General features: G+C 35.1%; 1 protein-coding gene across 1 annotated transcript; it reads right to left on the reverse strand.

The window, feature by feature from the left end:
• Positions 1–804: 804 nt before the first annotated feature.
• Positions 805–4,077, reverse strand: LOC108325014 (protein SMAX1-LIKE 3). Its single transcript, XM_017557989.2, has 3 exons — positions 2,632–4,077; positions 2,281–2,509; positions 805–2,166 (listed from the first exon to the last, which is right to left on the reverse strand). Exons 1-3 carry the CDS (start codon positions 3,828–3,830, stop codon positions 1,009–1,011), a joined length of 2,586 nt encoding a protein of 861 aa, XP_017413478.1. The 5' UTR covers positions 3,831–4,077; the 3' UTR covers positions 805–1,008.
• Between the last annotated feature and the right edge of the window lie 11,366 nt (positions 4,078–15,443).

The following is a 15,443-nucleotide window of genomic DNA, read 5'->3' on the forward strand; positions in this document are numbered from 1 at the left end:
ATAATTTAATAGAGAGTATATTAAAAATACCCAAAATTTATGTGGGACTTAAAATTTAATTAAGCATTTCTTATTTTTAATTTTTAACTTGGTTTTAAAATATTTTTAAAAAAATGTTCAACTTCTTTTAATTATATATAATTTAAAAAAAAAAACAGAAAATACTAAATTAGTAGTTCGAAATGTATCTTGGCTAGTAAATAATTATCTCTTCTTTACAAACACACAAACACTATCAAGAAGGTATTTTTTATCTTAGACAGTATTTTCTTTTCATCTTTTTTCTCTTACAATAACGGATCTTAGCATAATAAATCTTATTTTTTATATCACCTATTAATTTTTCTCACATATTGAGGATAATGTTTATCAATATAGATTACACATGTGAACGTAAAAGCTCATCTTTTTGTTATTCGAACACGTTAATAATTAAAACTTATCTAAGCCATATATGTAAGATTAAATAATCAAAATTATGCCTTCACATGCTGAAGCACTCTGAATATATAATACTATAAAATGAACATGTTTTAATAATATTGAATTTTTCTTTTTTAAACTTTCTGTGCATGCTAATTAACACCAATGGTTACATACGATCATACACTTAATTTGCTTAAAATTGTGATCTTTAACTTTCTGTGTCATGCTTAATCGCCAATGTTATAAATGATCATTTATTAATTCATTTATACGTATATATATACAAAGTAAGAATGCAATTAAATGATAAGATAAATGAAAATACATAATTTACATAAGTTATTAACATAAAACAATAGACACACTCTTGCATGAAAAGTTAAGATAAGATTACTTAACATATATATACAGATGCATCCCCTAAGTTTACCATTCAAAAGTGAAAATTACACATTAAACTGTACCTATATTGCTTTAGTTTCCCTCACCAGTGTCTAACTAAGCATCACTAAACAAGTGGAAAATATATGTAGAACAAAAGTATGCACCCAAAAAATAAAAACATAGAAAATTATTTCTCATTCATACTTGAAACTTAATTTGGTTATCAACTAACTCCAGGATCTCAGCAGTGACTTCATCTAGATGCACATTTTTTTGCGCATCAACTTCAATGGCCATGTTCAGATCCAAAGAAAGGCATGGAATTTTCTCTTCTGAGTTATTAAGATTATCTTTTTCCATGTTTTCATCAGAAGATGGAGAAGTAGTTCTTGCAGGAGAAGAGGCTTTTGACGCTGAACTAAAGTTTTCACAGCTGAAAATGACAATGGCATCCTTGAGAGGCACAGATTCACCACAAGGAAGGGTTATAGTTCCATTTTCAATTGCTTTCTTAACACCCTTTTTTGAAAAGTGATCAACTTGCTCCAAATCTTCCATGAAGAACACCCTGTGAGGATTCTCATTCACAGCTTCTCCAAATCTCTGAAGATAACTGCCACCAAACTCATCTCGTGGTCTTTTATTTTTGGACTCCTCGTTCGTGGAATCACCACCTCTTGAGGTAGAAAAACTGCTTACACCAATGGGGACAAAGTTGCTGTAAGAGCCAAAGACAACTTTAGCTAGCTCTTTTGAGACCATTTCTTTTGCTCGAGAATCCATACCTAGAAAGAAAAACCAAGTTTCTTGTCTATCTTCTCTCTTCACCAAGTGATTCTCTCCTTTTCTCATTCCTGACCTGGAAAGAAGCACACTGCTTGCAATCTCCTTAGCCATTTCTTTATTTTGTGGAACCTTTTTCTGCAATGCATCGCTGAGAATCTTTAGATTCTCGTCATTATGCTCTTTGAACATTTGAGTGCTATCCAAACCTTCAGCTGCCTCACTTGAAGAAGCAGAATTGGGACTAGAATTGGGATTGGACAAAAGATCTGGCCTAGGAATGTTTCTCTCTGGCATGAACATTATCAAGTTACCTTCATAACACTCATCACTGACAGTAGTCTCAGTGTATAACTGACATTCTTTAGGCACTTCTTTTGGTTCAGAAATGACTGGCCAATTTAGGTGGGTGAGATTGAAGCTAGACTTTCTTTCATGTGAAGAGGCTGAAGTAGGGGATGAAGGCGATGATGAAATGAACAAAAATTGTTTCTCAAGATTGGAGGGATAACCATGTGCTGAACTGCAGAAAGAGTTCCATTTCTTGCCTATTTCCTTAAGCTTAGAATTTTCCTGGTTCAAAACAAAAACACATAAACGTCAGTGCCAAGACTTTTGCTCATCAATTATAATACCTTATCATTGAGTATTTGGAATCAAGAATGATTAACTAATTGTGATAATAACCTGATCATCCATCACGTGACTTCTCTCTTCCTTGCAATTTTTGAGCCATGTTGGCAAGCTAGTAGTGCAGTCTCTCTTGCTTATAGTAATACTATTGGCGATGCTTTTAGCTTCTTTTTCAAAATTCAATGAGCAATCTCTGCAGCAAGTTAAATGTTTGCGCACTTTGGCCCGTTCTTCAAAAGATTCCTTGAATGTTGCCTTGCTTCTCTCCTGAACTTGAAAATCACTGAAACAAAGAAAAACAAAAACCAAATAGTATCACTACGAGGCATTCACTAGTAATAATAGTAACAGTAAGAGAATTCCAAGCAGAGAAATGTAGAATATATAAGAATGATAGTTAGTTACCTATCAAAATTTAAACCCAGGCTCAGGCTACCAACTGGAACTGTGAAAGGGTGAAGATCCCAAATAGTTTCAAGGGAAGGGTGACATGCTTTGCCCTTCATGTATGTTCTAAAAGTTGCAATCCCCATAAGCCACAATCTACCATTCTCCCCATTTCCACCGATTAATTTTTTAAGCTCCATCACCATATGCTCCACAGAACTGTAGTAGTTTGTTCTTTGCTCACAATAACTTGACCAGAACTCAAACAACCACTTGAGATCACCCAAGTATAGAATGAAGCCTCTTCCCACGTGACTTTTTACCAGGCTTCTAAGCTCTAGCAGTTTCCTTTCAACCTCCTCCTTGCTAATGTTCCTGAAGGAGAAAAGAGGAAGACTCACAAATTGCACAAACCTCAACTCTCCTTGAGGATTCTCCAACCTTTGCATCACTCCCCTAGCTACTCCCTCAGCACTAGCAAGACTCTCCCCAACAATTACCGTGTTTCTCCTCTTGCTCACAAGTGAATTCAAAGCACTTGTTACATCATCTACACCAGCAGTTTCATCATTAACATGGTCCACAGACTTGATAAATGAGCCCCCGAATTGACTAAAAGATCTTGGTGGGGACGTGTTCCTACCACCAAGAACTTGAAGCTTGGTGGTGTTTTCCTGGGAAGCTTGTTCTTGTGAACAAACGTCCATTGAAACAGCTTGTTCAACCCTGGTTTTGACAAGGGCACTGGAGAAACCAGCTTCTCTCATGACCCTGCTAATGCTAGGGTCATCAAGGATAGAGACTATGAGCTGCTCCACCTCAATCTTCAAGGCCAAAATGGGTTGCTGCTGGTTCTCAATGGAACCACGGCGTTGGTGAGCCTGAGCTCGCTTGAAGGCTGCAACCAAGGCATTGGAGAGTGAGGGAGTGGCGGAATATGAAGCACTCAGAAGAGGGCTTGGTGTGGAGGCTGGCAAACGGTTGAGGGAAACATTGAAGCAAAGTTCTAATGCCTTGTATTGGAGAGGATGAGAGTGGCACTGAAGGCAAGCTTTGCGGAGAAGGCCAGTGGAAGTAGCAAGCATGACAGTAGCAATATGAAGAGGTGTAACTTGAGCATGTCCTCTTCTTGTGGCAAGAGTAACAGCTTGCTTAACTAGGGTTGCAGCCTCTGGTGTCAAAGCCTGTAGCTGTATGCTGCAAACTCCTGCTCTCATCTTTCCAAAACTTTGCTTCTACCACAAAGAGAATTTGGAGTTTTGATTAAACCTAAAACTTGATGGATCTCAGTATTTTGGTTATGTTTAGAAGAAATAACTTAAATGGGGTTTGGTTCAAAGAGGTTCATAAAATTTTGGGTTGAAAGCAATAATAAGAGTTTAATGCTAAGATAGTGGTAGTATGAGGAAGAGGCAGATATATATTTATATATAGTGGTAGCTCATAGTAGTGCATTTGAGGACACCAAGACTAGTGTCTGCGCCATTGATATGATGAGGGTTTTGTGCCTTTCTTGTTGCTGAGGGAAATTTTGGCTTTGCATGTGAAAGTGGATTGCATGTGATGAAACTTTCTCTCTCTCTCTCTCTCTTTGGTATATAGGTAAAAGTTATTTGGATTATCAAAAGCTGCTTCTATTCAATCTTGTGGTACTATAAAATATGTTGCAAAGCAACAAGCTAGCTTTAATCACAGTGAATGGAATAATTGCTTTTGTCACAAATAAGCTCAAAACTTGATGATGGAAAGACAAAGAGAAAAGAAGGTGAAAAAAAGAAAAGAGGGAAGTGTATAAAAGGAGGATGTTCTGCCAATAACGAGGTAGTGAGGAAAAAGAGGAGAGGACGGTCTGTCTGTTTGAATGGACAGTGAACAGTGGTTGTTGATTGGCTTTTCTTTTGTCTAATCTCGAGGAGATCAAGAATAATCCTTGAATGATTGATGGAATAATGCTTCACTAGATCGAATAAAATACTAGCAAGTTTAGTATGACAGCATGTGAATGTTCTTCAAATGTGTCTCTTTGTGTTTCTCTTCTAACTTCTAATTCATTCCAAAAGTTGGCTTTCTTATACATTTAATATGTCCAAATCATGCTTGCATAAATAGATAGTCCTATAATAAGCTCACAAATTCGAAGAATGATATATATAGCACACGGAAAATGGCTCATATACATATTTAAAATCATGGGTTTTCTGTTGACTGATACACTGATAAATAAGATGACAAAATAGATGATATAGTTCATACAATTTGTCGGCTTTCAGAAATGCAACAAAAGATCGCTAAAAGATGAAGTGGCATTTTATTGAATTTTAAACATGCTGTGCCAGAATTTTGCAAGTGAGAAGATTCATCGAACAACAACATAGGAGAAATATAATTTAGGGTTATCACTCCCGTTAAAAACTAGATCATTTATATCAAACTTTCCATATTGGTTGGTAAAAAATACCAAAGGAATGCATTATAATATTTAGATAAATAATATTTAAAGTCCATTATATAAGAAATTCACACAAAAAGTATTTTTTGTGTCGATAGATCATTATTGCATCTAACGTAAGAGTAAAATTTTATATTGCTTACAAAGAATCTATATATAAAAAGTCTATTTTTTCTTTTTAAATCTCCTTTTTTTTTTGGTTTTATGGTTTGTGTTGTCGTAGTTGTATGCTCTGGAGTTCATTGTCATCTTTATCCACCTTCATCATTTTCTTCCTATTGTGTGACAACCCCTGCCTAGCTAGTCGCACGTTAGTAATCGCATCAAGTTGTGCTCACATCTTGCTCTATGACTACTACTGCCCGGAGTTGCATTGAGTGATTTTTATTGGAGATTTTACATAGTTTAGATAAAGTAAATTTATGATATATAAGAAGGTGGAAATTGTAATTTATACAAGCGAATTTATGGTCTAAGTTAAACTTTATTTTTTTAGGTCATATCAAATTATCTAAAGTCTTAGCTAAATTTTTTATTATTTGTTGGACCTATAATGTTCACTCTTATAGAAACTTTCATTAATATACAATCTCACGTTTGAGATATATATCTCTCGGAATGAGGGGATGTGTTGGTGATCATTCCTTTGATCCACGGTAGTAAAGAGTGTAGGATAGATTTTTTCATAATTTATTGATTCTGACTTTATTTTGGTGGAGGCACTAACAATTGGATGTCAATAATGCCTTTTTACATGGTGACTTAAATGAAGAGGTTTACATGCAAATACTACTGGGGTCCTTGCAACAGGTAAAAATCAAGTATGTCTCCTTCATAAATCTCTTTATGGTTTGAAACAAGCTATCAGATACTGGTATGACAAGTTATCATCTTTTCTTCTCTCTCACAACTTTTCACAAGCATTTGGAGACCACTCTCTTTTTGCAAAGCATACTGGGAATAACATTACTATAATTCTTGTTTATGTTGATGATATCATACTCACTGGAAATAATATTCATGATATTGATCAAATAACTAACCTTCTTAATGACAATTTTAAAATAAAAAATCTTGGTAATCTATCTTACTTTCTGGGCTTTGATGTTTCTAGAAGAAGTGTAGGAATCCTTTTAACCAAGAGGAAATATGTCATTGATCTTCTCACAGAAACAAGGATTCTTGATGCAGCTCCTGTCAACACCCCTATGAACTTCTCCACCAAAGTCTCTTCTGATGGTGTTCCTCTTGATGACCCCGTTGCGTTCATGAGGCTAATAGGAATACTTATCTACCTCACCAACACCCGTCGAGATATCACTTACGCTGTACATCGTCTCAGCCAATTTGTTGCTGCTCCAACCACGCTCCATCACCAAGCTGCCTTTAGAATCTTACGCTATATCAAACAAACTCCTGACCAAGGTATTTTTCCAATCGCAAATAATAACCATCAATTAAAAGCTTACAGTGATTTCGACTGGGCCGACTGCCCTAACTCTCGCAAATCCACCACTAGCTACATTGTTTACTTGGGGTACTCGCCAATATCATGGAAATCAAACAAGCAAAACACGGTCTCTAGCAGCTCGTCCGAAGCAGAATATCGCGCTCTTGCCCATACCATTTGTGAGCTCCAGTGGCTTAACAATGTTATGAACGATCTCTATCTTCCTCTCACACAACCTGCCACCATATTCCATGAACGAATAAAGCACATAGAAATTGACTGCCATCTCATTCGGGAAAAAGTCTAACAACAGGGCATTGTGAAGCTCCTCCCCATACACACTACTCTACAACTTGCTGATATATTGACCAAGCCTCTTCCTCCTTCAACCTTTCATAACATAAATTCCAAGCTTGGCACTCTCAACATCTACGCCAAGCTTGAGGGGGGCTGTCAGAATCCTCCTCCATAATTTAGACATAATATATATTTTATATTCACATAATAACATTGTGTAGAAAGTTCTTTCTCCCTCCTATGCTCTGTAAGTCTCTTTTTGCTTATCACGACACACACAATCTCACACATGGATCACCCACTTCATAGACATGATCCTTCAAGAGCATCCTTTGCCGCTCTTCCATGAAAACTTATTATATTTTATGAGGTTTTTCTTTGTTTGCTATGTAAACTTTATAGGTTCTTTTGTTACTCTAATATCATACTAGTTGTTCATTATGTATTGATAACGATTGATTTCACCGTTATTTAAGAGTAAATTTTGATATCAAATGAACCCTTTTTAACTTAGAAACTTGTTTGTTCTCTTGATTTTGGTTTATTTTGGGAAATAATAGAGTTGAGGTTACACTTGAAGATTTTATCACTAAATCCCCTTGGTTTTGTAGGAAATTGGGATGAATTGGAAGATGAGTTATGTTGTCAAGAAGTTGGAACTCATAAAGGATAGAAAGAGCACCAGAAGAGAAGGTTGCAGAAGGTCGCATTCACGCTTGGGCGCCCTTTTCATGACCCTCAGCGCTAGAGCCTCGCAGTCACGCCTGGGCGCCCTTTTTGGGGCGCTGAGTGCCATCTTTCCTGCAACGTTTCACGCCTGAGCGCCCTCCATTGGACATTTCTCGCAAGCACGCCTGAGCGCCTAAGTAGGGGCGCTGAGCGGTGGCAATATTGGCCCATGACCCAATTCAGTCGTATTTAAGGATTAGCTCGACCTAGAGAGGGTATCTCTTGATAGAATTAACACAAATTCAGATTTTCTTCAATTCTTTGGAGACAGAAGTGGATGCGGAAGCTCTCCTCTTCAGTTTTTAGGGTTTTTCTATCTTTTTCATTCCATTATTCTTCTAGTTTCCCCATGATGATGGGGAACTAAACATTATTTGTTGTTGGGGGATGATGTAAGCTTGTGAACTCTCATGTATTTGAATTGATCTTAATTATATATGCTTCTTTCATCAATTGTTAGGGTAATTCTTCTTTACTCAATTCTCGTTATGTTTAACTCATTCATGGCATGATGTATGATTTGCATGAGTACCGGGAGATATCTTACAATTCATGTTCTCAAGGATTGCTCCCAAAAGCAGTATTGCTCAGGGATGGGGATATGAGTTTTGGTCATCTTAAGCTCCTAATCGTAATGCAGAATTAATTATTAGGGATGCAAGGGATTGTGGTCTAGTAATTAAGGATAGACTTTCTTCACCGAGAAATCGGATTTTAAGTAATTTAGAGAGTGATGTTAACAATTGAATGAAGAAGATAAATTCATATATGCATGAGAGTAAACTAGGTGAAATCTAAACCCCAACAACATATTCATCTCATATTCAAGATCATCCATTCACGTTGTGTTTTTCTTTCAATTGGTCAAAAGTGCATTCATATTTACTTTCTTGTTTTGCATACAAAATTTCAAATTATTCTTCGAAAGTCTTAATTAGTTGAGTAATCACATAACTGTTTAATGTCGTGAGTCTTTTGGGATACGATACTTGGTCTTACCATTTTATATTACTTGATACGATTCGGTACACTTGCCGACATCTTAACACATATCTAGATGGGTAGATTATTCAATGTCATTTTTGAAATCAAATATTCTACTCTCTTTTTTGTTCAAAAAATTGTAATATATCTAGGTCAATTATCAGAAAATACATATTGCTTGCTTTCAGTTTTTCAAACTTTTATACAAATTAATGTGGAGATTTTTTAAGCAAAATAACTATCGAAACAAATTGAGAACGTAAAATATAATATGCAATGGATTGAGGAAAACAAAATAAAAGAAGATGAAAAGTGAATTCACGTATTCAAGAAACAAAAGTAGAAGATGAAAAGTGAATTCACATATTCAAGAAGTAAAAGATTCCTCTTATCACATATTTATGAAGATTCATATCCAAGTTTGAATAATTAATTGACTTAATTTATCAATTTAATCATACAGATCAAACAAAAATATTATAGAATATTATATATATTAATTATCAAATCAAGATTCAATCAGTTTTTAATTTAATTTTAAAATAAAAAACACAAATTATAATCATAAAGTGCAAATCTAAAATTATAGAAAAGAACAAACTCAAAATATTAAACCATTAGTGCAAAACTTAATTTGGACTATCTGATCATGATTTTATGACACTACAAAAAAGAAGGGCATTACCGAAGGCCAGAAGCCCTCGGAAACAGCCCAAAACCGTCGGTAAAAGGTAATTATCGAAGGCTTATCGACGGCCAAAGAGTCCTCGGTAAATCCCTTGTCGCTAACATTTACCGAGGGCTTTCGCCCTTCGGTAATTTCCGAGGGTCAGAAGCCTTCGGTAATTTCCGAAGGGCAAAAGCCTTCGGTAATTACCTAACGTGGGTATTTAGCGAAGGGCAAAAGCCTTCGGTAAGTTGGAGGGAAATGTAAAAGACAATTGTATTTCTTATGAAACCAACAACATAAATAGACCTGCATAACAGTTTTCAAGCACAAACAGACCTGCATAACAGTTTTCAAGCACATACAGACCTGCATAATGTGCATCTCAAAGATGCAATCATTGATCAATATCCATACAACATCCATTAATTAATCCATAGAACATCCATTAATGCATAGAACATGTATTTATATTAATAACATATAACAATGTAACATAATGATGTTCTAACATCCAAATCATCCAACTGATCTAACATCCAAATCATGTAAACTCCAAATACTAAAATATCCAATTGTTTATATAACAACTAATAACAAAATGAAACTAATATTGTACATAGTTATCATCAGAATGATCTTCATCATCCTACTCCTGTATAGATGGTTGAACTGCTGTGGGTTGGACTGATGAGGGTTGGACTGATGAGGGTTGGACTGATGTGGGCTGCTGAGGGACAGTGGGTGACGAGGAGGGTTGTGGCTGGGTCGGAGGGATATTGAATTCATCCTGTGAAGTACCAGGCAACACTCTCATGACCAGGCCTTAAAGTTTGTAAACTCTGCTCTCAAATCAGTGATTTCCTGGTCACGTTGCTGCAGTGCCTGCGTGAGGCGGACAACAACCTCGTCAGGAGTAGTGGTGGAAGAAGAAGGTTGGTGCTTCAGAGTACCTCCTCTCGATGCTGTATAGTTTGCAGCAAGTTGTCCTGCACCGTACACTCGTCCCTTTTTCTTCCCACCAACGATGTCGATCCAACACTGTGTCCTACGGATGTCATCTTCTGCATTACTGGCATCATCCGGTGTAGGAGCTGACTCATGTTCAGATCTAACCTGTGAAAGTCTCGTAGAAAATTCTTCCTGTTGAAACATTAAAAGCAATGTTAGGGAATAATAAAATAACATAAATGAAAAATTAGTAATAATAATAGTGTTATTTGCTTACATGAGTCTTCCGAGATCTTTCATCAACGAATTGATTAGTGCCCTTCCTTACATGAGTCTGTGCAAAGACCTCATCAACATGGACCGCCCGTCCCAGAGCTTGTGCCTGTAAAATTCTGGTTGGTAAGAAGTCAGATGATCTCAGCCAAGAAGTCAGAGGATTTATATTCTCTAAAATTCTGGTTGGTAAAATTTCACCTATATTTCTTTTTGTAGTTGACTCCCCTAAATTGAGGTGTACATTAGGGAACTCATAATCCTTAATTTAAGGTTAATAATTGCGATAAAATCAAAGACATATATACTAAATTTTGAAGTTAATTACAATGTCAACAGGTTATGTTGTAATCAATGGCTATTAAAATCATATTTTTAGGCACTATCAATTAATTTTGTTATTTGTATCAAATTAAATTACAAAGAAATGTCTGTAGGTGCCAGATTCTATAGTGCAACATACCTATATGTCCATTCTCCTGTTACATTTAGTTTGACGAAAATTAACCAGACAAAGTGGTTTATAACCACTATATGCTAATTCTGTTATTATCATGGGATCTATTTAGTGAACCTCACTTTGTGGCATAAGGCTTTTGTTGTTGTTGTTGTTGTAAGTGTCCAAGGATAGCCTTTAGTACATTAGATGTTTACATTGTAGCCTTTGCAGGGTCCAGAAAAAAAAATGAGAGAAAGGAATGAAGAAGTGAAAAAGATAACAACAAAAGCATAACCGGAATATACCGGATGCATGACAACTGCATCACACTGGAGTCTGGAGAATAAATTGGAAAATTGCCTTGTGCTAGTTTGTTTTCATTATGAAACTATGCTGACCACTACTGTTAACCTAATACTTTATACTTGGGATGACTTGTCTAGAATTGATAGTTTGCCCAGACATGCTAATATGCTCTAACCATTCATGTCATGCTAGCTATTTTAATTTTAAGACATTTGTAGCTTCCTCTCAATTATTATGCTTTATTATTCCTGCTTTCTTATTCAGGGTACACAATGTTACTTTGGTTTTACATTTTTTTGAAAAGTGATGATGACATTTTCTATTAAATATGTCTAATATCAATGGATTGACATACAGATTTAAAATTTTGTTTTTTGTGCATATGAATTTAACTGTTTGTATTATGTACAGGAGCTTTTGCCAATCCAGAAATGAAATTCAAAGATTGGAAATATCAAACAGCACAAAAATAAGCAAACTGCACCAGAAAATGACACTTAAAGTGGTGCTTGCAGTGGCAAAAATGAATGGCAGGGTGTCTAACGCTTAATTGAGACCTCAAGCAAGTTTATATCATCAATTTGGATGTGTGTAAACACTTAAACAGCAAAGGAAAAGACTACACCAGAAAATCACTAATCCACTTCCAATTTAAAGCAAATTTGATGGTTTGGATGGTGATTTTCCATATAGGATTGTAAATGACTATTTGAACAGTGCACACAAGTTTGAAATGGTCAAATAAACTTGTGCAAACATATACAAATCACAGAAACATCCACACTCAACAATTCAAAGCAGTTGTAGCCAATTATGCAACACTTTTAATCAAAGTTGTACCAGAAAATGTGGTTGGAAAATGGAAAAATCAGTGTCCAAAATGAATGGTACTGTGTTTAAAGCTCAACTGAGACTTCCAGCAAGTTTAGATGATGAAATGGAATGTGTACAATCACTTAGGCAATAAAGAAAGTAACCACATCAGAAATTCACTGGTTCACTTCCCAAAATTTAACAAAATGTGAGTATTTAAAATGTGAAGTTGCACCAAAGCTGGAAATTGACCAATTGAACAGTGCAGACAAGTTTGAAATGGCCAATTATACTTGCACAAACGGTCAAACAGTACAAAAGCACACTAATTCTCAAAATCACCTTCTAAGTTGGCAACTATGCAGTAAAAATGGCCAAACAACGCCAGGAATTAAAAATATAACAGAGTCAATGCTGGATGGATCAACAAACATGTAAGAAAGGTCCTAAGCAACTAAATTCTAGCTGGAACATGTTAGCTAGGAGATGTTAAATGGCCTAAGACACAACAAAGAAGTCAAGCACGGTGCAGAAGCTTGGATAAAACAGTAACAGTGTTTTGAAACCAGATTTCAAGCAACTCAACTATGCAGCCAATTATGCAGCATTTTTTACACCAAATTTGCACCAGAATTGAAAACAAATACTACAATCAAACTGTACAACACAAACAAAGCTTATGGAAGTCCTAATTCACTAGATCTAGCTGCAGAATATTAGTTACGAGATATTTAAAGACATAAAACACATGCAAGGATATCAATCACGGTGAAAAGATTGATTAAAATATGTGACAACACTTTGCTAATGGATTTGAAGCAACTTAGATATGCTTTTTGCATTTTATGGATTAATACAAGTTGCCACTACTTGAGACATGTGTAATAACATCAAATGAACGTGTTCAAATCTTGAGAACAACAAAATATGCACTGGAACAGGTTTTGGATATTGCACCAGATTTGAAAATTATGTGCAGACTTTGAAAAACAAAATAACTTTTTTTATGCTTTAGCTTATATCATCCAGGCTAGACATTGCCTTATTGCCTTTTATGGATTGATATATTGCTACACATGCATCTAAACACAGATTTGCAAAGAAAACACAGAAATTAAAGGCTGGAACAGAATCAACACTTCATGAAAGAAATAACACTGCACATAAGGCACATGACTTTAGACAAAACTGGAAAATGAATATGCAAGCTGGAATTCAACTCAAGCAAACGAAATTCACTGATTAAAATGATGAAGAAACACTAAGGAACAATGGAAGTACAAGCACAACAAGTACAAACACGATTTAAACTAATTTCTCACCTTTTTAGTACACTCTTTTAGGTTCTAACTACTCAAAATTTGAGTTTTAGGTACTTGTTTGCTTTTGAGTAGTTTCCTAGTGTCATTTCCCAGTTTTGCTATTATATTAGGTGAATTTTGAAATTGTCACCTATTTAGAACACTTTTTATGTTTTAAGTACTTCAATTTTGAGACTTCACAATTGAAGTCCAAAATCATATGTTCAACTTTGACTTTAGAGTTCACTTTCACAATGAAAGTCTAAATTCATGACCAGGTTGTTGGAAACTTTAACAGACATATCTTTTAACATGTTGAAGGTCAAATTAATCACTGGAGTGCCCTTAACCACTACCAGTTGGAGCAAAGTTAATAAAGTTTAACCTAAGAGGTGGTCTACTTTAGCCTTAGTAAGGAATTTTAAGTTTTTTAGTTAATATATAAACTATAAAACAACTATAACTTTGGTTCCTCCTTCTAGTTTGGTAACTTTGGGGATTTAAGATAATATATAACCAACATATATGCATGTTGGTTTGTCCTTGTACTCTACATCATCCTTATAGTTACTCATTTTAAGTCTTACCCTGTATTGAAAGAAATTTTTAAGGGTGTTGTCACGGTCTTTTTCCAAGAGGGAATTTCGGTTGAAGGGTGGGGAACAAGGTGTCGAGATTATATATAAGAAGAATATGCAACACAGAGAACACAAGAGACAAGACAAAAGGCGAAACAGAAAGAGAGATAAAAGGCAAACAAAATTTTATTTACCAAAAGGAGGGGCCAGCATGTTTATTTATCAAATTGTTGCATGGCTATAAGCTTTTAGACAGATCAATCAGGAGCAAAATAAAGCAAGGCAAACAGAATAAGACTTCATTTACCTACCTGGAAATGATGAAGTCTTCGACACTTGAGTGTAGCCCTTAAACAATGACACTTTTGCAACTAACTTTAACCCACTCCGTTTGAAGCTTCCAAACGTTATGTGCTCCTAATTGAAACCCCAAAACCTTGTACAATAATGGACAATTTTAATTAGCAAAACGCAACAACAATAAAAGATTAATCATCAAACACCCTATATCCATCCCAAACCTAAACAACTTTAACTTTAAGGTTTCTGACAACATTTACTAGAATCTACTTATGCAAACAGTTGACTTGTCAAAGTAACATCTGTTTTCACTAACTCTGTCCGTGAATTAATTTGGTCCATGAGCCATGTTCATTTGGTTTTGTCATATAAGATAATTCTATTGTCCACTCACGGTTAGATTATAAACAAAGCTACTTACTTCTTCATCATACACAATTACCACTTCATATTATATATATATATATATATATATATATATATATATATATTCAGATTCCATGGTGGCTAATATTACTTGACTGTCATAGGCAGAGATTTCTACACCAACAAAATGAGACTTGTAGTCCACCATTTCAAATGATAATAAAACTAGTTCAGCTACTTTTTGAAAGGTCTCGAATTTAGCTCCTAGTAGGTCGAATTGTTAACTAATTAATCAAGCCCTTTAATTAAATAAAACACTTTAATAATTTGTGGAAGAGAAATAACAAAATAAGGATAAGATGGTCTTTCCTGTAATATTTTATCCATGAATAATTTACTTAATCATATAACTTCCAATTCAGAGACATTAAGTCATTTTCTCTTTTGCTCTTTAACCTATACTGCATTTTCCTCATTATTTACTCTAACCACACCTCATTATTTCATTTTTTATACATTATGTCTAGCATTTTTCACTTTTTAACATCAACTTATTCATATAAATATTTTCACTGTTTATTTAAAGATTTCTAATTAGATTTCAGAATCTAAATCATACCAAGAGAAGACTTAGTACTCTGGAAACGTAATCAAGAGGGAGGAGTATGATAGCAACGAGGACTCTACACATAGAAGGCATATAGCCTTAAATATGTTTGCACATCAGTATGTTAAGTATTTTGGCCAAAGGTAAACCTTTACGGTTACATTATCATTGTTCTAGTTCCAAATCGGTAAAGAAGGTTATAATTTGAATGTAATAGGTTGGCTATCAAAGAAGGAACATAACTCTCCCGGTTACAACTCTTGTGCAATTATACTACAAGGAAGAGTAACTCATGACCTCAAAGCTCATGCGACAGACAG

The sequence above is a fragment of the Vigna angularis genome, chromosome 3, assembly GCF_016808095.1.
Source record: "Vigna angularis cultivar LongXiaoDou No.4 chromosome 3, ASM1680809v1, whole genome shotgun sequence".
In the NCBI taxonomy this organism is placed as follows: Eukaryota; Viridiplantae; Streptophyta; class Magnoliopsida; order Fabales; family Fabaceae; genus Vigna; species Vigna angularis.